This window comes from Malurus melanocephalus, unplaced genomic scaffold (genome assembly GCF_030028575.1).
Source record: "Malurus melanocephalus ecotype Western Australia unplaced genomic scaffold, MMel_1.1 scaffold_17, whole genome shotgun sequence".
Lineage (NCBI taxonomy): Eukaryota > Metazoa > Chordata > Aves > Passeriformes > Maluridae > Malurus > Malurus melanocephalus.
This window is the reverse complement of record NW_026623249.1, coordinates 2,495,464-2,516,625: the sequence shown is the minus strand read 5'-3', so window position 1 is coordinate 2,516,625 and position 21,162 is coordinate 2,495,464. Positions and strand designations below refer to the sequence as shown.

General features: G+C 49.6%; 3 protein-coding genes across 3 annotated transcripts in view; 2 read left to right on the top strand and 1 right to left on the bottom strand.

Moving 5' to 3' along the window:
* Window positions 1–10,069, top strand: part of SOX10 (SRY-box transcription factor 10) — a 10,529-nt gene extending 460 nt beyond the window's left edge. Inside the window, exons 2-4 of the mRNA XM_057388186.1 lie at window positions 999–1,455; window positions 6,982–7,247; window positions 7,647–10,069. Coding sequence (XP_057244169.1) covers window positions 1,046–1,455; window positions 6,982–7,247; window positions 7,647–8,362 — 1,392 coding nt within the window. The 5' untranslated portion in view covers window positions 999–1,045 and the 3' untranslated portion in view covers window positions 8,363–10,069. The remainder of the gene's footprint in view (window positions 1–998; window positions 1,456–6,981; window positions 7,248–7,646) is intronic.
* Window positions 10,070–13,198: 3,129 nt separating this feature from the next.
* POLR2F (RNA polymerase II, I and III subunit F) lies at window positions 13,199–17,047 on the bottom strand. The gene is made up of 5 exons (XM_057388209.1): window positions 16,987–17,047; window positions 16,791–16,860; window positions 16,482–16,612; window positions 14,949–15,020; window positions 13,199–13,396 (listed from the first exon to the last, which is right to left on the bottom strand). Exons 1-5 carry the CDS (start codon window positions 17,004–17,006, stop codon window positions 13,306–13,308), a joined length of 384 nt encoding a protein of 127 aa, XP_057244192.1. The 5' UTR covers window positions 17,007–17,047; the 3' UTR covers window positions 13,199–13,305.
* Window positions 17,005–21,145, top strand: CUNH22orf23 (chromosome unknown C22orf23 homolog). Its single transcript, XM_057388198.1, has 6 exons — window positions 17,005–17,251; window positions 17,508–17,570; window positions 17,937–18,113; window positions 18,573–18,707; window positions 19,800–19,900; window positions 20,196–21,145. Exons 1-6 carry the CDS (start codon window positions 17,005–17,007, stop codon window positions 20,298–20,300), a joined length of 828 nt encoding a protein of 275 aa, XP_057244181.1. The 3' UTR covers window positions 20,301–21,145.
* The last annotated feature ends 17 nt before the right edge of the window (window positions 21,146–21,162 follow it).

Below are 21,162 nucleotides of genomic sequence, written 5' to 3'. Positions count from 1 at the left end.
TTTTTTTTTAGATTTCTGCATGGGGAGGATAGAGAGGCCTTTATTTTAAGATTTTTTTAGATTTCTGCATGGGGAGGATAGAGAGGCCTTTATTTTAAGAGTGTTTCTTTCTCTGAGGGGGGAACTGCTGCACAGCAGCAGGGACTTTTAGAGGTGACTGCAGACAGAAGGAAAAAGGCGTAGTGTGTGGGACAGGCAACCCAAAGCTATGGCTTGTCTCAAAGTTAAACTTGGTTGTGTTTTTATCTGGGTATATATAGATAAAGATAAAAATACAGACACATGCATGTGAGTATGCATACGCATACACACACACACAGACTGGAGTGTGTGTGGATGAAGTGTAGATGTATTGTAAGCCTTTGGTTTATCAGCTGTGCGAGGAGAATGAGGGCTGAGATGTGCCCACAGAGGCACTTTTTCACAGTTGGGRTCAGGGTCTCTGGGTGTGGATGCCGGGCCTGGGCTGGTTCCCTGCATCCCCCTGGCAGCTGGAATATCAGTCCCTTCTGGCTTATAGATACTGTGCCAGTGCTTCCCTTGCCATGGCTCTCCCCAGACATTTCACTGCATGTTTTCGAAATAAAAGGGCGCTTCCCCACACAGGTTTTGTGGCTCTGCTCTACTTTCCACTCCTCTGTGGGGTGCTGTGCCCAGGCASAATGGTCCAGGTCTCTCTCCTTTCAGGTCCCCAACCCTTCTTATCCCTCTTGTTACAGGCTCTTCTGCACATGTCAGCTCCACACAATTGCAAAGATAGGGAGCAATATTCCAATTAATCAGGGGCCCCAACCCATCCCCACCCCCATTGATCACGGGTTCTGCGGTGTGCATGGCAATTGCTTTGCTTGCGTTTTAATTCAGCAGCCCCTGTCTCGTGGTCAGCTCTTCAGAGACCTTGGAGTACCTTTCAGATTTGGTAGTAGCTTCTCCTTTTCTTTTTACCCCCTTTTCTCCTTTCTTTCCTTTGTTTTTGTCTTCCTCCCTTCATTCCCCAGTGAGAAGAAGAACAGCAAGAAGAAAGAGGGAAGGCTTGAGAGCAASGATGGCTGATGACCAAGACCTTTCAGAGGTAGAGATGAGCCCAGTGGGCTCTGAAGACCACCACTGCCTCTCACCAGGACCCTCCATGGCATCGGACAACTCCCCGCACCTCACTGGTTCTGGGAATGGGGAGATAGGRAAGGTGAAGAAGGAACAGCAAGACTTGGAAGCAGATGATGAMAAGTTCCCGGTGTGTATCCGCGAGGCGGTCAGCCAGGTGCTGAGTGGCTATGACTGGACCCTGGTTCCCATGCCCGTCCGGGTCAATGGAAGTAACAAGAGCAAACCCCACGTCAAGCGGCCCATGAATGCCTTCATGGTCTGGGCACAGGCTGCCCGGAGGAAATTGGCTGACCAGTACCCGCACCTGCACAACGCTGAGCTCAGTAAGACCTTGGGCAAGCTCTGGAGGTAAGACCGAGCGGTGGAGCATGGGGCTGAGGTCTAGAGGTGTCCTCTAGAGGACTGTGTGGTCATGTGGAAGGATGGAGACTTAGCAGGATGGAAGGGGTGTCTCTTGAGGGGACTTCTGTATGGTGAGCCCCCTCACAGGAGGTGCAGTCGTTGACTGGAGCAAGAGTGGTGGTTAGATTTAGTGAAGGCTTCCTCAGCAGAGCTCACCTCTGTCCCAGGCAGTAGCCCTTACCGTGTGTTTCCCATTAGGTTTCCTGGTTGTTGTGATGAGTACACTCATTCTGGTCCTCCCTTGCCTGACTGCTTGGGGAGATGTTGTTTTCTTGGCTCACCCTCCCTGTAGGGTTAAGTTGTGCACTAGCAGTAAACTGGCTGAGCTTAAGACTTAAGAGCGCAGTCACAGGAGGCTGCCTCAAGCCCGTCTGAATCAGATTCCAGCACTAACCAGGCTTCTTTTCTGGGCAGTGTCACAAAGCAAGAGGGAAACCAAGTTACAGCCGAGGAGGAAGGTCATGGGACAGGAGACAGGCAGTCAGAGCCCCACACCCATCCTTCCCAGGATGGTCCCAGTTTTGGCAGGCTGCACAGGTGCAGTGAGATGGACCGGCTAGAAATGGGTGCTGAGGCATAGCAGAAAAGACGAGATCGGCAACAGTCGCAGCCTTAGCAGACTCTCTTGCAACATGCGGGTTCAAACGAGCCCACTCCTCCTTTGCACCTGGAGACATGCCCCCCTTCTCATGAGCACACATACACTTGTCCTTTGCCACTACCAGTTCGTGTGCCCATTTTCATTTTGTCTTTGTGYAGATCCTGGGTCCCTCACGTACCCTCCCCTCCTTCCTCCAGCAGTCCCATGGGCTGCCCTCATTGAGTGTAGCCAGCCCATGAGTGCACAGAGAGCTGTCCCTCGTGCCCCTGTCTGTGCCGCTCCCATCCTGTCTGAACCTCTCTGCCGATAACCCCATCAACCTGTTACAAACACTTTCTGCCACAAGTCCCCAGCACAGTCCCCCTGCCTTGCACAAACCAATGCAAACCAAGGCTCATGCAAACAGCCCTMTGATTCCCTTGTATACTGACGGCATTTCATAGTGGAAGCCCTCAGCCCTGAGTGGACCAAAACACATTTTTTGAAGCAGAAGCTTCAAAACGCACTMTATTGCAGCTGATGATTCAAACTTCCTTGCTTGCAAGGAACCAACCCCTTGGGCATCAGTGTCCCTCTGCTATGTCAGCTTGTTTGCCCTGACGCGTTAGTGTCTAGTGTAACCCCAGTAAAGGGATTTCTTTGGGAAGTCAAAGGCGGAGCATTATTGTGAATGTCTCATCTGATCCTCTTTCCTGCTTGGATCCCCTCTGTCTTCCCTTTACTATGGCACATGCTTTCACCTGGGACTCTGCTGCCAACCTCTGGACTGTGAAGCTGTGCTGAAAAGAGGGTGTGCTTGTGTGTGGGGCACCCAGTCTTTTTGTTCCTGAAATGTTGATATCAAGGTATCATTCCTTTACTGCAAAATATTGCCAGATTTTAGAGCAACAGTGTCTCTCTCCAGGCACCACATTTTCCTTGAAAATAGAACAGAGCAGTGAAACCTGCATAGGTATTGCATTCAGAGCACAGGGAGATATAGCCCCCAGCCCGTGACCACAGTCATGCACCCAACTGCCTCCCAGCTCCAGGACATGGCTCCTGCTGCTGGCCACATGGGACTCAGAGCAGCGGGACACTGCTGGCCACATGGGACTCAGAGCAGCCAGACAACAGTCAAGGTCCTTATGTATTTCTTAGAGCAGCATACAGCCAGGAAGCATGGGTCAGATGAGAAGCTTGTGAGGTCAGGTCTGGGGTTGTTGTATGCTGCTGAGTTTGCCACCTGGGTGCTTTTTTTGAAGATTTCCTCTCCAGTGTCCCTAGTACAGGCTGAGGCTCTCCGAGTCATGCCAGTCCCTACAGAGACCATATAGCCCAGTAAGATGGGTTGTAGGTACAGTCAGTGTCTAGCTACACGCACGTGTCTTTCTGTGAAGTTGGGAGGAAACACCAGACAGAAAACACCAGGGGAAGTGGCCCAAAGGTTATGAGGACAGTAGCCCAAAGCCTTGCCTTCCAGCCATGGTATAGTTGGGCTTCCTCCACTGAGGTTCCCACTGCCTTATCWATACCGTCCCACTGGTATAGCTCCTGGTACACCTCCTGCAAGCAGCCAGGATTTTTTCTGGATGGCTTAGCCTCAAACTTTTGATGAGGGTCCCTGCAAAAGGCCCTGACCCTACCCTTTTACAAAGTGGCCACCCAAATGCTACCGCCATGGCTTGTCACTTTGGAAAATGTTGGCTGTTTTGAGCTTATACAGATAAAGGGCACATTAGGCAGAGGCAAAGGTGGGTGAAAACAAGACAGCCTGCAGATCACCGCTAAACCGAGCATGTCCCATCGGCACTGGTGGGGATGGCAGAGGCTGGGGAATCTTGAGAAGCATATGCAAAATGGGATGCAATGGTCCAAGATTTTCTTTTTAAGCCCGGAATTTGCACTGCCATGTCCTCCACAGGCAACAGCCCTCATTGGAAGGGGCTCCAGGATATGCCCTGACGGCCACGTTACCCGCTTGACCCCAAACATGATACCAGAGGGCTTATGACCCCATYCACTTTCCCCAGTCTGTATCCACTTGGGGTGCGTGCGTGATGGGTGCAGACAACAAATGGGACATACTGAAAAAGAAGGTAGAGCTTTTGTGCTTGATGCTCATAAAATCTGTCCTTGGATGTTTTCCTTCCCCAGGGTGGGACAGGGAGTAGCCCTCAAATGGAGGCTGGCTGCTGGAAATGTCGGCAAGACTCCCAGCCAAAATGCCAGCCAGCACCACCTCCAGGGCTCAAAATAAGGGAGGCATGGGAAGAAGTGGAGGAAGGCTTGGTAGGGAGGAGCAAGAGGCCCCAGTGGAGGGATCTTTGCATGAGAGTGGTAGCACCCCGGGAACTGGTTCGTGCACACAAAATCGAGGGTCATGGATGCATAGGTGGGCTCTGCTCCCAGCCAGCCCCTGCCTTGCATCAGCCCCAGTGCCCAACCCATCACCGCACTGACTGTTTGGCAGCTGAGTCCCAGCCAGGGTCAGGCCTCTGGCTGCTGAACCAGGCACCCGGCATGCAGAACGGTGCAATGCCAGGCAGCAGAAGGCGAGGCTGCAAGAGGAGAACAGGAAGAAGAGCCCTTCTTTCTCCTCCCAGAGCGTGGCGCTGGATGCTTGCCCCTCTCCCCTCGGCTCAGGGGTGAGCATTTGGTGTCGGGCTTGGATAAGCCCCACGAAGGGCTTTGCTCTGTGATCCAYAACTTCTCTGCCCGTGCGAGATTCCTTTGCATTATGGCCTGRTGAGTGTGGGGGGCAGGAGGGGGAGGGCAGGAAGCAAGTGAAATACAAATCCCCCCAAATCTCCTGGCCTTTGCCTGCTCGCACCAGTTTCACTTTGCTAAAGCCGATTTGAATTCTGATCCCAGTGGGAGGGAGCAGGGAGCAGGCAGCGTTGAAGAAAATGCAAAGATGCGGGGAGTGGACCTGCCTCTGTCCTGCTGGTGGCATGGCCTATGGGCTGCTGTCAAGGGGAAAGGACTCGAGTATGGTTCAGAGAGCAGGGATCTGACACCTGCACGGCCTCCAGTGGGTCTGTTTCACACCATCCACAAGATAGATCTTGAAGGCTGAGCTTTGCAGGTTTTGTCTCTATWCTCCATATCCCCTGTTCTGCAAGGATGAGGGTTTTGCCAAGGCAAGGTTGCTCCCGGGCCACAATGCCTACAAGGGCTRGCCCTTGGAGGGCTGTCTGGAGCAGCACAGGCTGAGGGATTAGAGGCCTCTGGGACGTGTGAGCGTGGCATACAGTGGTGGGAGGGAGACAGGAAAGCTGGGGTTGGATTCATGGTGGCTCAGTTGCTTTAATCTCCAGGATTAAGGCAGTGGAGGAATGTGGTGTGTGGCCATGACCTGCTCAGGCTGACTGGAGTGAACCCAGGTCAGCACCATGACGGGCTCCAGCCCATGCCACACGCCTTCTGTCTGCCAGCTGAGGGGATGCACAAGGAGTAGGGGGACAGGGGTGTTTAGGAATCAACCCATTACTTGGTGGTGACCCCTTTGATTACCCACAAGATTTACTTGTGTGTTCCTTGAGCCACACCTCGTCTTTATCTTCTGTTTTTCAGGTCAGTTCGGGCCTTTGTATCTTCCCCAGAACCTAACAGAATTGGCCACATTTTAGTGCTAAGGGCTTTGGGGGTGCCAAGATACTGGCACAGTTCTATCCCTGTGTAGTTCTTTCACTGGGGACAAAAAGGTGTGGACATAACATAAACAGAATTTGTTTCTGCTCTTTGTGAGCCTTGCCGTTCCTAATGGCTGATTAGAGCTCCCAGTCACGAGAAGACTGGACCCTTCTGAGGACACTGGTTTTTGGCTGGAGGCAGGATGACATTGAGTCACAAGAATATTTGAGGAGGAAAATCATAAAATGAAATTGAAGTGCTTCCAGCTGAAACGCTGTGAAAGGCTAGAGCAATGAGTTTGATCTCATCTTCAAGTGCTCTGAGGCTTCCTTCCTGCCTGTGCATTTCACCATTTCCTCAGAGTGTGTTAAACTAAAGCAGCCCATTCTCCGGCAGGAATATGGAGAAGCAGCTTAGATTTCTGCAGTGCCTTTCATCTAGAGACCAAGGCTCATCTACAAAGCTAGCAAAATGGCAGCTAAATATTTTACAACTGCTTGGCCAATTTCAAGAAAGGCTGGTCCTTTGTGCTTCAGCCCTTTGCATTATCCATGCCTGAGGTGAGCAGAAACACTAGGAATAGTAGAATACACTGTTTCTGCCTCTTCCAAATTTTCTTTAATTTCCTTCTAGGATATGTCAAGATTGTTAAAGGTTACTTTATATAGATACTATAGTTATATCGTTTATATAGTATGGAGCCAACATCAAGTGCTGCTACTGATGCTCCATAGAGCCTTAAACTAGAAGAGCCTATAAAAGGGAGAGGTCAATCTGGAACAAACACCATCTGGGGAAGAGCAGGAGACATGGGGCAGGCAGCACTACAGGTAGCAAGGGTGTGCCACCCTACCTTTGCCCAAAGGACAATTCTAGCTGCCCTTACTTTGCCTGAAGTTTTTAAAAGCAGCTCATCCAACCTCATTTACCACAGCTCCAAAAGGCTGCCCTTTGGCAATGCAAGAGAGGGTAAGTTGAACTTAATGAGGTGAGGAGCACCACATAGGTGGGGAAAGGGGACCCAGCACTGGCACCAACCAGTGTCAGGGTTTAATGACTAACAAGAAGAAGGAAAGCATTGCTGTCTCCACTGAAACACTCCAAGTTCTATCTGTTGTTCTGGGAAATACCCTCCATGGGGCAACACCCTGACATTTGGATTTACAGGCTGTGTCCCACAATACTGAGCATAGKTTTTTTTTCTGACGGACCCACTCCTTTCCGTCTTCTCTTCTTTACCACCTTGGTCTCTGCAGGTTGTTGAATGAAAGCGACAAGCGGCCCTTTATCGAAGAGGCAGAGCGGCTGAGGATGCAGCACAAGAAGGACCATCCCGATTACAAGTACCAGCCCCGCCGGCGGAAAAATGGCAAGGCCACGCAGGGCGAGGGTGAAGGCCAGGTAGAGGGGGAGGCTAGTGGGGCTGCTACCATCCAGGCCCACTACAAGAATGCCCACCTGGATCACAGGCACCCCGGTGAAGGGTCGCCCATGTCTGACAGTCATCCAGAACACTCCTCAGGTGAGTCTTGGGTCCCTGTGAATCTATTGACAGGCTACAGCCAAGTCAGAGGGTCAAAAACAAGTCATTGTGATGAAAGCCTTAGTGAGCAAGGGGCTCACACCTTGCTCATGACCCAACAATCTCTGCTGGTGTCAGTAGTACATGGACATGCCTGAGTTTCAGAGGCAYTTGCAATTCTCTGGTCAGGCAACGTATCATTGCATCCTCCCTTTTTTCCACAAGATGATATAAAGAGATTTGGTTTTGGTTATTTCTTTCCCCCTTCACTAAAGCCTTCAGCTAGACAGCTGCTGGCACACTGGGAAGAACAGAGCTGGGTTGTGTATAGAACCAGTCACAAAGCTGTAACTCATCTCTTCTCTCTCTTTCCTCCTCAAAATATTCTTCACATCACAGGTCAGAGCCATGGGCCCCCCACACCTCCTACCACACCTAAGACCGAGCTGCAGGCAGGCAAAGCCGATTCCAAACGAGAAGGGCGTTCCCTAGGGGAAGGGGGAAAGCCACACATTGACTTTGGCAATGTGGACATTGGGGAGATCAGCCATGAGGTGATGTCCAACATGGAGACCTTTGATGTCAATGAATTCGACCAATACCTGCCGCCCAATGGACACGCCGGTCACCCAGGCCACGTCGGGGGCTATGCGGCAGCAGCCGCTGCTGGCTACGGCCTCGGGAGCGCCCTGGCTGCAGCCAGTGGACACTCTGCCTGGATCTCCAAGCAGCATGGAGTCTCCTTGCCCACTGCCACCTCATCGGTGGTGGACTCGAAGGCCCAGGTGAAAACAGAGGGGTCCACCCCTGGAGGCCATTACACTGACCAGCCTTCCACCTCCCAGATAGCTTACACATCCCTGAGTCTGCCCCACTATGGCTCAGCCTTCCCCTCCATCTCCAGGCCACAGTTTGACTACCCAGACCACCAGCCCTCAGGACCCTACTACAGCCATTCCACCCAAGCCTCTGGTCTCTACTCTGCCTTCTCCTACATGGGACCTTCCCAACGTCCCCTTTACACTGCCATCTCTGACCCTGCACCCTCCGTGCCACAGTCCCATAGCCCCACACATTGGGAACAGCCCGTGTACACAACTCTCTCCAGACCATAGGGAATGGGGAACAGTGACCGAAGCAGCGACGGAAAGGCTCCAAAGAATCAGCACAGGCAGAAGAGCCTCCGAACTCCAAGGTCACTCAGTGCCATCCAGCCACCAGAACCCACCCAGTATACAGAAGTGCCTTTCTTGATCCCAGCTCTTGCTGGCACACCCACCTAGAGGAAGCTTTATTGTTCTTTCACCCTTTACCAATTTCACACAGGCCACATGACTGGCTTGTGACACCTTATTGGCCTTCTAGATGAGGATTCTAGACATGGAGTGACTGGTCTGTGGTGGGYTTCGTTGTGCACACCCTGGACTGTACGATGAGAGCAACTGTCCTTTCCTTCCCCTCCCCAGCCCACTCCAGGGAGTTTGCAAGTGCTTCCAACAGGGCACAATGGCCAACACTTTGTCACCTGCTGCAGGTGAAGGGCGGCTGCTCATCCTCGGCRGATGTGTCATGGGAGGAGCAGTAGGGAGGATGGCATGGCCACCTTCTTTGCAATCAGTGTCGTGCAGCAGTCCTGCCTAAGATTCACACATGCATGAATCATGAACCCTTTGGAAGACCAACCTACGCTTGCTTCCCTGCCGAATTCCACAGCTGCACCCTAGCTTTTCTTCCCACCTCCTCCCTCCATCCTGTCTCTGTTTAATCCCACACTCTTCTCAGCACGGAGATTTTAAGGCTTGCCTGGACAGTACATGGGATTTGGGAACAGCATTGTCAGTCTTAGCATTATTCATATCACAGCCCATGTGCACATGCATGTTCATGTATGAAGGTGGAGGAGAGGTGGAGAAGAACCAATGAATCATTATGGTGCTATGGGTGAATCTTCCTTTCTTAAAATTACTCTGTATCACTCATTTATGTCAGGCCTTTCAGTCTCTTCTAATCTCTTCAGAATCCCAAACAACCTAAGGAAACTTGGTCCTTGCTCTTCCACATCTGACTCTGCTTGCATGAAACGAAGAGGCACCAACAAAGTCCCTATGCACTTGCCAAAACCCTGAGTTCATTCCAGTGCTCTTTGAGCTCCCACTCCAAACCCAGGCTGAACTCCTTTGTTCATCATGCCTCCCAGTCAGTCAACACCTTCCTCCCATCCATGCTGAGAATGGAAAGATACTACTGTGGCTCTAAGCAAGGTAGATACAGACCCAATCTTGGATGATGAAAGAAGCCAATTTATGTGCAAAGCCATCTTCTTTGCCCTTGGCTTTCAAACTGGAAGCAACCAGCTCTTAGATATCCTCTTTTTACAGCCCAACATCTGCTTGCTTCTCCTTTGTCACCTCCAGGACTGGGGTGGTTTGTGATGCTGGAGAGTGAACTGGCACAAAAATTGCCACGAAAATTTTTGTGGAAAAGACGATTCCTGACAACTGATTGCAGAGGCATGCTGTGGGACTTTCCAGGGTATATTCCAGTCTAGAAAGAGACTTTAAACAAATGTGGACTGTGATGGGTGCTGCTGTATCCCTCTGCTGATATGACTGTCAGATACTCTTCCTGCATCCCTTAGCTACAGATGACTTATCCTTGTGGTGTCTGAAAAGATCATGTAGAATGTTTGCCCCCTGTACGCATGTAACCTCTCCCAGCCCTGTCCCCTTATTTATGCAAGTAGCACCTTCCTCCCCCACTTCCCTTTCCTCAGCCTCTGTGCCATCCTAGCACCATTAACTCTGCATTAAACATATGGAATAATAAACTTAAAAGTTTCATTTTCACATGCCTGGGKTTTTTTTCAACCTCTTCCCTGCAAGTCTCTGTTTTTTCCCCCAGTATATGTATGATGGGTCACACACCATCACAGAGATCCTGTGCACAGCCCTCCTCTGCCTCTCAGAAAGAGGACAAAGGCAGAGTTCTGACTGGCTSTCCAAATTCCTTCACGGAGATGAAGCTAATCTTCTGTTTACACCCCATCTCCAGTAATTTTTTCCATGAGATATGCACTAAMACTCATAGATTCTACTTTTAGCTGAGATACAGCACATGCAATTTAGAGTACTATTTTGAGCATGCTTCACCCAAAAATTTCTTAGTGTGACTGCTAATTCTCTCTAGGATAGAAGTGTGGGGKTTCTTGTCTTGGTTCTGCATAACCAGGCAGCATACCTTCAAAAAAAACTTCCCCACATACACAGATGTGTGTACTTTGGAGACAGCCATTAATTCCTCTGCAAAAACTCAACCCCCCCACCTTCTTACCTTCCACAAGCAAGAACCTAAATACAAACACTCACACAAAGAGTATATTCCAGAACACGTGTATAAACCTTCTTACTTGTTGAAGAAGACATTCAGTGCATAGTCGGGTCCTGGAAGGGAATCTGAACTTGTCTGGAAATAACAATGTGTAGCAGGTATTGYTCTGCTTAAGAACATCTCTCAAGGCCAACAGCAGAATGGTAGGAGCCTAATTAACACAGGCACTCCACAACAATTACAAGTTGATTCCGAAGGGTTTCAGTGCTGGTGCATGGAAGCAGATGCAGTGAGTTTATGTTCATTAAACACTCTATGGGTGAGTAGAGTAAACAGAACATCTAGAAACTGTGGAACATATTCAAAGCTTTTTAAAAGACACAGCACTATATGGATGAAGTTCTGTATAGGGCCAAGAGCATCCACAGCAGGATGAGTTAATGAATCTAATGGTGATGCCAGCTAAAGAGGTCCATGCAAAATAGGAYTGACCATTCATGGAGAGGAGAAGCCTTTACCCCAAATCACAGGCTGTGAGAAAAGCCCACAAGGGAGCTACTGCATTGAAGTAGGAGCAGGGGTGGGGAAGAAGGAAAGCCATGGTGGAGTTAAGAGGTATGAAAGTTGACCACAGGAGTGGAAGAGAGAAATGACACAGCATGGATGAACAGAAGAGTGGGAAAGGAAAGTTCTTAATCTTGCATAAGTGTTCCTCTCCAGCTCTTCAAGAAACAAATTAAGAAAGCGAGTGGGTTGTTGCAACCATTCTTCAGTGGAAGGGGATGCCTCCTCTCATATAGGAAGATTCTCGCAAGTAAGACAGGATTGAGAATGCCTCTGGTAACACAGGGGTTAACTAGTCCTCCTGCAGCCTAGCAGGAGCTGGCCCGGCATCCTTCCCTATCCCTTTAATCGTATCTGATACAGATGCGAGGCTGGGGAGGGGAGTCCGGTAGGGAACAAAGAAGCCATTTAAAAAAAAATAAAAAAAAAGGACAAGAAAACGACCCCGCGCTCTATGGCAGACGCCAAAACGATTGCACAAAGGCACCATTTCAGAGCTGAAATTACACCGCACCAACGTGATTAAAGGATTCCATGCAGGGTGGGGGGAGAAGGCTGAAGGCCACAGTGCTGCAAATTAACCTTTTCTTGGTGAGGATGGCCTGGACCAGGAAGCATTTGTGTTCTTCACAGTCAATCCCCTCCGTGCACCTGCAAACMTCTCCACATCCCCTTTGACCTGTCATTTCACCCAGGGACCCATTCAGCTCTTGCATTGTCACCTCTGAAACCAGCCCCTCCTGTGCACACCAACAGAGGAATGATAGACTGGTGCTTTCACAAGGAGCAATAAGAGAATGACATTCATTGGTTGCATGAGCAAAGTTCCCAGGCAGGTGGGTATAAACTCCCTTTGGGACACGGATGGTCACGTGCAGGCACCAACCACACACACAGCATGGAGAATTCTTATATATAAGCACAAGTTTTAACACAAACCAGTTGGAAAAATTCTTTCTGGACCTACACAAGGAAAAAAATAAAGAGGCAGAAACCATAGACGAGGTGCACCTTCCCCCTTCTTTGCTTTAAAAATAGAAAACAAAACCTCTGAGAGCTCTTTTCAGTTAAGACAATTGAGAAAGATTTGGTGTGTTCTGCCTAAGCTCAGATCTTCCTCAGGCCGAGAAAGAACCTTGAAGCACACAGACCAAGAAATGAAAACTAGGTAGCAGCTGGCTGGAAGCTGTTGCAGACTGAAAGCATCCATCTACCACTTGACTTGAGAACTTTACCTTCCGGCACATCAGAGGTGAGAGTGCAGGTACCTGAAGGGGACAGATGACTGATCTTTCATCACAACACAGACTAAAGGAACATTAGGATTTAGCTACTATTGTGCCACCGTAAGAAGCACCAGGGTATGTGCAAGTGAGATTCTGGTCCATCCCCAGGACCTCTGTTCCCCTGCATGTCAGAGAACAGCTGCACCAGGAGCAAGAGCAATAACCCACACCTGCTGAGCTGGTGGGACTGCAAGTGGCGGCCACGCTTCCGGCTGGGGCAGTGCCACTGAAAGGGGATCCCCACTTCTGATAAGCAGAGAGGGAGCAGGGAAACAATAGGTGATTTGATGAGAGCTGCTCTACGATACTCCTGAGAAGCCCCAGAGTCAGCACTGGCCAAAGAGGAAATTGGGGGTTTCCACAGCAACCTGTTCAGGGCACAAAGGCCCAACTGTCTGGGGAGAAGCAGTGGAGGTGTCTCAGCACTCCCATATTAAGAAGGGACAGCAGTGGAAGGCTGGAGTCTTTCTGAAGCCAAAGTACCTGCCAGAGCATTTCTGTACAGCACAAGTTTAATTGGGTATCAGTCCTGTAGGCAGGGAGGAGCAGTGCTAGAGGAGGGAGTTACAGCAGACTTTAGCCTAGATAAAAGACAAGGCCTTCAACAGGGCGAAAAAGCTGAAAAAACAGCATTGCACTGGGCTCCCTAATCTTACTAATATAGTCCATGATACAGAGAGTAAAAAACAATACCCACACTAGTAACACAGCTAAGAAGGCATCTCTTGGGCATGTAGAACTGAGATCAAAAAGAAAGTCAGAGGGGAAAACATCCCAAATACATTTAATTTAATATAGGGAGATTAAGAATTTATTTACACAAATACTAACCAAAATAAAAAACACCCCTGGAAAAAACAAAAACAATGGTTGGAATCTGATCAGTCTGTGATAATCAACTCATCCACACCCCAATCTTCATAGCTCCCATCTGGAAGGTAACGCCGGATGATTATGGGGATCTTGCGTGCTCTGAAGGGAAGAGAGAGTTGAACAGAAATGTCAGAATCTCCACTGTATCACTTCAGCAGGCAATGGAAGTGTAGTGCTTGGTGCCTTCAACAAACTCATCAGATTTAAATGTGAGCTGTGTAGCACCAGTGATTTGATATTATATAGCAAAGCTCCAACAACCTTCTGTCATTTGCGGGTGCAAAGCACTCAGCACCCTTAGACTAGGAACACAAAGACCTCTCAGACCTCTGCTGCTATTGTGGACTGAATCCATTAAGAGACAACACCAAGCAGATCTAATACTGATATTGGGGGAAAAATATAAATCAAACGACTTGAAGAACAAATCCACTTTCCGTTTGATGAAAGTTCTCTCCCCTCATGATGTTAAAAAAAGTGGCAGAATTCTGAGAACCTCCAGGGCAAACTGGTATTTACAGAGAAATTTGCACCCTGAGAGCATCAGTTACATTTTAAGGATACATGGGACAGTGAGTATTCAGGTACTAAAAACTGTTACAGCCAGGGTGGAGCACAGCACCTGCTTACAGAGCTTCCAATTAGAGAGCAAGAAAATGTTGAACACAATTTAACTTCATGAAAGTAGATTTAAGTCAGCAAAGCATAATCAGACATTCTGGATTCTAACCAGGGCATCAAGTTTCAACTATATCAGACTTGAAAAGTAACACAATTTCTTTACATCCAGGGACGTTTTTCCAGTAGAAAAGCAACTCCCTGATGCCAAGAATTACACCTGAATCTTGGCACAGAACAGGATGCACCACCCTGACTTACTTTCCAGAGCTCATACTCAGGCAGTGACCAGAAAAAACTCAGTCTGAGCCTGGAGATCTAACAGGAATATGATTTAAGGAGCTTCTGGCAATAGCAAAGGGAGCTGTAATAGATATAAAATCTGCAAGAGCAGCTTCAGTGCATTGAGAAACTGGCAGAGCAGACAATGGAGACCTAATCAGAAATGGAGTCCAGCTGCTTGAATGATACCTGCATGTGACCTAGACTGCAGACAAACTGTAGGATAGCAGGGAGCTCTGCTGTGGAAAGGTGGGCCTGCAAGTGGCCATGCAAAAGCTGCCTCTGCTACAGTCAGAAAGGATTTATTTACCTTTCTGTATGCAGGTGGAAAGCACAAGACCAGCATGCAAGGGTGCAGGAAATAAGCATTCTCACCAGCCTGATTCTTATTTAAATTTTTACCAACACTTCATTTGAACACAGGTCTGTTCAGATGGCTGCTTCAAAACAATTCCATTTGGGGAACTAAATTGATTCCAGAAAGATGAGGACCTTGGGTTCCCATCATAGAAATAAAGAACACTGTGAAGAAGAAGAGGTCCAGAGCACTCCTAATTACCAGTATTTGCAGGAGCAACTWGGATGGGAGAGAACAGCTGTGGAGAAACTCCAAGGTGAAAAAAGGAGAAGGCAATTCTAGTGCTCACTGTTATTGAGGTAACACAAGGTTATCTTAGAATAAACTGTTAAATGCTGGGATGAGGAGAGGACTGCTGGCTTTATGGAAATCAGCACAAAATCTGTGACTTACTTGAGTTCTTTCATGGCAATCAGCAAGGGGTCTGTCTCTCCTTCCAGTTCCACCATCACAGGGGCACACATCCTAGGAAGAGCATAAACAACCACTTGAGCAAACACAGAGAGAAGAGGGACAGCTAAACACCTGCTTACCTGTGTCACCTCTACAACAGCCAATAAAATAGGAGGGTGGGACACCTTCCTGGCAAAACTGATTTGCTCTGTTGTGCACTCAAGAAGAAAATTCCCCCAGATGGTTATAGACCAAACTTTTACTTCAATGTTCTTCTTGTCCCACCCCTCAAGCTCTGCTAACTGCTCATACTCAAGGACTGGTCAAATCCACACACTCCTAGTCGCCCTCTGCTGTACTTAAACATGAAGAGTGGTTCTAAAATTAATCCAACAAAAAGGGTGGAACTGCTGTAAAATGAGCAGGCCGCCTACAACTCCAATACATCTCTTACATTCTGACTTGCTCACAGCTTCCAGGCCTTGATCTGGGGAAGAGAGGGGCGGGATTTACAATGCATTTTACCTCTAGGAATAAAATATTAATCATTTTGCAAGGGACTGTGAYGACACCTATCCACTGGACAATGGTGGCAGAGAAAGCTCACATTATGTGAGCCATAGGGGCTGCTGCTGCTCTGGGKTCAGCACCAAAGCCAGAAGAAGCAGGTGCCAGAGTGTTTTGGATTAAAGCCCTGGTATGGGCCCATCTCGTCTCCCCCCATTTTTCTTGCCTTTCACCCACTGAAAGAACATACACAAAGCAGCTTCACAGGCTGTGCAAAGAACAGCTTGGCTGCCTGTGAGCTTCTAAATGATGCACAAGAAAGGCCTCATTTTGAGGGTGGATATAACCAAGATGAAACTCAAACAGTTGCCACTGTCAAATAATCTCACTCAAAAGACATTTTTCAAAAAGCACAAAATGTTTTGATATTTATTATTAAAATAAGTCCAAAAAGGCAATTGGATTAATAGCAGCCAACTTTGATAGTACTTAAACTAACTTCTAAATGTTTTTATTTGTTATAGATAAGGTCTTATTACTGCAAATACTTAAAAAAACTTACAGCTTCCCACAAGGCAACTGCACTTAAATTAGATTTCAGGTTGGTTTCTTCACTCCCAATTCCTACCCTGTGTATCAACTGAAGCTTTTTTGAAGCACCTCTCCCTCCAAACTAGCTTTTACAAGCCAACTATGAACTTTCCAGTCCATACTGTCTCTTTTAGGAAAGACAAAAACCACAACTGGTTTGTCCCATTCCCCAGTAATTTTGCCTGTGATGTAGGAAAATTCATTGTGGCTACTAAATGCTTCCTCTTTATGCACAAGTAGCACAGTTTCAGGCAAGGAGCAACTAAGAGCCACACACTTCTGTGCACCACTGTTGACCAAAGGGGTGCCATGCAARCTCAGCAATCAGACAAAGGATCTAGGATATTTGGGAATTTTTAAGAGAAGAGGAAAGCATTTTTTAGCGTAAAGGGAAGTGCAGTTGGCACTGCTGGGGAAACAGTGGGCAATACTCACGCTATCTGGAGGGCACGAGTGCCCAGGACTCTGGCTCGCTCGTACTTGGTCATGTAGGGGGTCGTGATCCGCTTCTGGTTTGCCTGCTGCCGCTCTCCCGAGGGCAGAATCTCCACGTTCTCCTGTCCCTCCTGGTGAAAACAGACCCGCGTCGCTGCGCAGCCGCACCCACCACCGAGGCCCTGAGGTGTCGAGGGAGCCCGAGGACTCCCCAGCCCCAGCAGCTTCCCAGCCAGGCTGCGATACGACCCTGCGGCGCCGGCAGAGCCTGCCCAGACCGGCCAGAGCGGCGGCCCGCGGGGCACCCACCTCCTCCGCGTTCTCCAGGTCCTCCAGGCCCTCATCCTCCTCCACATCGTCGAAGTCATCCCCGTCAAAACTGTGGGCGACACACGCGCGTTGTACTTGGAGCCGGGTCGCCCTCCCCCCGGCCCGCCCCACCGCTGAGAGGCGAGGCGCGACACGCCGCCGCCTCCCGTTCCTCCCCCGGCCACCCCGCTCTCACTTGTCCTCGTTGTCAGACATGTTGCCGGCCCGGCGCCCTCTGACCCGCACTTCCGGGAGCCACTTCCGGCTGTTTCGGAGCGTTACCGGAAGTTCTCCCGCGCCGTTGCCGTGGCGACCGCCGCCGCTTCCCTGCCCCTCCGCTTCCGGTCCCGTCCTGTCACCGCCCGTCGCGATGGAGCCGGCGGGAGCCCCGGACGGCGGCAGGGACTCGGCCGCGGGCAGGCCGGCCCGTTACAGCCCAGGCACCCGGGAGCTGTTGAGAGGTAACGGTGGAGCGGGGCCGGGGCCTGGCCCGACTGCTCGGGGCGCTGGAGTCCGGGCTGCCGTGCCTCGCCCCGAAGTGGAGCGCCCCACCGCGGTCCAACAACCGTGCGGGCCCGTCGCTGGTTCGCCGCCCCGCCTGCTGTCTCCCAAACCCTCATCTTCCCTCTCGGGTTGGGGCTGTGAGCGGAGGTGGCCCCAGGGCGGSTTCTCCAGCCCGCCTCTGCTGCCTCTTCACCGACACGTCGTATTTTTCAGCGATGATGGAGGASTTGCAGCTGACGCATTCCCAGAAGCGATATCTCATGGACTTTGTGAAACGTGAGTGAGGCCCCCTGGCCCTCCTGCCCGCTGCTGTGTTATGGTGAGAAGCTTTTGCATCTTGGCTTGAGACAGGGCCRTTCGCCTACAACCTGCTTGGATGGGCAGTTGCTTTAAAACAGCAGCATAGCACCTGACACATTGGGACAAACGGGGCAAGGTGTCCCCACGGGTCATACAGGAAACAAAGGGCAACAGTGTGACTTGAACCATAGTTTGTCTCATGCCCAATGGCCTGGGTGAGAGATCTGTGGCACTTTGTGATGCTACTATGGATCATTAGGTGGATCTGCTGACAATGGCCCAGAGCTATCCATCCAGAGTCCCCTGTGTCTGATTTGCTGTTTTCTTTGATTCATTCCCCAGGAGGAGATGCCTTACCCCTTCAGAGATTTCCCCCATCCAGCAAACAGCCAGCACCTGCTTCCTACCTGCCAGCCTGTCAGCCACGCAAGCTTCCAGCTAGACCACTTCTCCGACCTGCCAAGGTCTGCCAGGCAGGAGATGCCTACACCCGAGAGAAATTCAAGCCCCAGCCCATGCGTAAGTCAGCAAACACTGCTAATAAATACATGGTGATGCCTGGACCCTCTCTTCTCCTTCTGTCCATCCCCTGCCTACAATCTCAGAAGTGGTATTTGCTCCATGTCCTCACAGTCACAGTCTTCAAAGATGCTTTAGAAATGGATCCCTGAGGGAACATCTACTGTAAGTGCTTGCTGACTTCTGCCCGCCGGCTCAGAAGGTGACAGGTGATAGGGACTGCACTGTCCTTAAGTAAGAGTGGAGCACTACATGATTTTCTAGCACATAGATGTGAACCAGACCTCTGATGTTGGTTTGGTGGGCTCTGTGCAACTGTGTGGTGCTTGCACACAGCCCAGGGATGGACTGACATTAATCTAACACTTCCTCTGGCATGCTTAGCAGGGAACCAGTGTGATCAGGCTGCTCCATGAAGAGACATGCTGATAATAATTTTTTTTCCTTTGGCATTCACAGGAGATTTGGAAAAAGAGAAGAGAAGACTTCAAAACATCTTAGCAACAGGGAAAGATGAGGTGGAGGACAAGATGGAGCAGGTGTTTGTTCAGAAAAAGGAAGATGAGATAGCTGAGCATGACCGGTTTGAAGAATGTACGTCTTTATGTCCCCAGGAGGCAGGCAGGCAGGAAGCCTGGGAACCCAGCTCCCTCCAAGGGCTGGGGTGGCAGGCTGTGTTGCCAGTAACCTGAAGCCCATTACAGGAGGAAGCACAAAGCCCAGTTTCCAAGAAAAAGGACTTGCTGCTGTGATGCTGTGATCCAGCCACCCTCACAGAGCTTATATTGCTGCAGTTTGCTGGTGGATAGTTCTGTGGGTTGCCCACATAAAATACACCCTGCTGGTGGGGAAATAGCCTAGGGATGTGCAGGGATACCTGGGAAGCAATCTCAGGTACTGTTGGTCCTTTTCCCAGCAAGCATGACTCAATATAGACTAGGTCACTTGACAGCCGGACCATGATTGGTCCTGTTTCATTCCAGGATCACGAGAGTTATACTAGCAAAGCTTATATGTTGAGCACATTTTCAGCAGTGAAAGACTTTGGCCTGCAGAATAATCTGGGRTAGCAAAACCCTGCCTAATACCTCTCTGTGATTGAATCTAAAACGTTGCCAGCCAGGGCAGCACAAAGATTGTCAATGCTAGAATAATGTGTACAGAGGGGGTGCTCCCTGCTACAGGGAGCCAGTGCAGCTGGCTTCCCATATGCTTGGTAGTCTCCAACACTTGTTGCAAGCTGAGTGTTGTCCTTGACACATCTGTGACAGGATTTGGATCAGCTGGCTGTAGTCTGTGGTGCAAAGAAGCAGCTGATGATCCATGCCTGGTCTTGGATGGTTGTGGTCACTGGGGGATGCGTGTCAACTAATGAACTTCAAGAGCAAGTTCTGTCTCCACCCACACACTGGTTAAATTGCCCACAAGAGAATTGTCTGTACAAAGAAAACTAGAAAACTGCTGTTCCTGGGAGTCAAGGAGTGGTAAGAAGTTGGGCAGAAGGTACATTTCCCACTATGTAAAGGACTGCTGAGCTATTGTGATGACATGTTGAGCAAGATGAGTGTTACAGCAGATAATCATCCTTTCCCTGGCGGGAAATTTRGGATTCAGATATAGACAGAAACATGTTTTCTTGCCTTTTGGCTGCATGCTGTTTCCACAGTTCTTTCTCTTATCCATCAGTGATGAATGAAATTCAGGAGAGGAGGGAATTCCTGGCAGAGATGGAAGCTCTAGGACAGGGCAAGGAGTATGAAGGGATTATCCTCACTGAAATCTCACAGGTATGCAAAGGCCTTGGCTGTACAGTGCATGGAGGCAATTCGGTGTGTCACAGATCATAAAGCAGAGTTTTCTCTGATATCTGAGCAGGGAAGGGGGCATAGAGCTGCTTCCCTTCATGGCACAGCTCAGGTGTGATTTTGGGGAATGGTGGATAGAGATTTTTCAGCTTTCTTTCTGCCTTTGCATGTAACTTAATCAGGGAAATAGAACTTTTGTTCTTAAGATTGGCAAAAGAAGAAAAAAAAAAGCTGCTAGCTTYCTCCCTGCTCAGCTCTCCCCCTTTGTACTTTGCAGAAAATGCATGAGATGGAGATCATTGACAAGAAGAGAAGTGAGGAAATGAGAAAGATCATGACAAAAGACTTCCCTGGTGGGAACAAATCCAATCTCGACGACTAGGCCAAGGGCAAAACACAAGTGCAATTTGTTCCCAGCTCTTCTTCCCAGACTCGGCATCAGAGACTGGTGTGTGTCGTTTTCAAAGAGGGGGCAGCACCATCTGTTGCTTGAAACTAGAAGGCAGGACCAATTGGTACATTAACAGCAACAGAAGTTGTAAAATCCTTCCCACATGCTRGATCCCTTCTCACTCAATAACATTAAAGACATGAAAACACATAGCAACGGCTGCCAAACCAGGACAATGCAGAGCCTTCTTTTGCCAGTGCAGTGCCTCAGAGTACAGCAATCCATCCACAGAAATGTCATTTGTTCCCATCGACCCAGAGGTGGAGGATTCTCATGACAGCACGATGGTAACACATGCTGCCAACCCACACCTGTAACCTGCTTGCTCCTGGCCCCGTGACTCCAGGAATGTCTCTGAAGATGCAGCTGTGTGGCYTTGCACAATCACGAGCCCCTGGCATAGCTACAGGTCACTGCAACTGTGACCTGCAGCATCAGCAAACCTCTGGTGGCAGCCCCATTGGGCAGGGGCTCAGAACACAGCTGTGCTGTGCAGGGACAGGGGATTTCAGCCCAGTGCCTGCTGCTCCTTGCTGTGGGCTTGCTGTGATTTTTTGGTTTCTAAAAGCATGGRATGCAGAATAGGCACTGTCTTCCCGCAAAGCCTGGAAATGGCTGTTTGCTCACCTCATCCTTACCTGCACCTCTGTCCTCCAGCAGCCTGAAGCATGATGCCCAAGTTTCCCTGTGTAAATTCCAGCATAAAGTCCAGTTTCCAATTTCCTTAAGGTCCCATCCTCTGCTTTTTAGCAATACTCAGCCACTTTCCAAAAACAGGCAGCTCTGGCCCTGG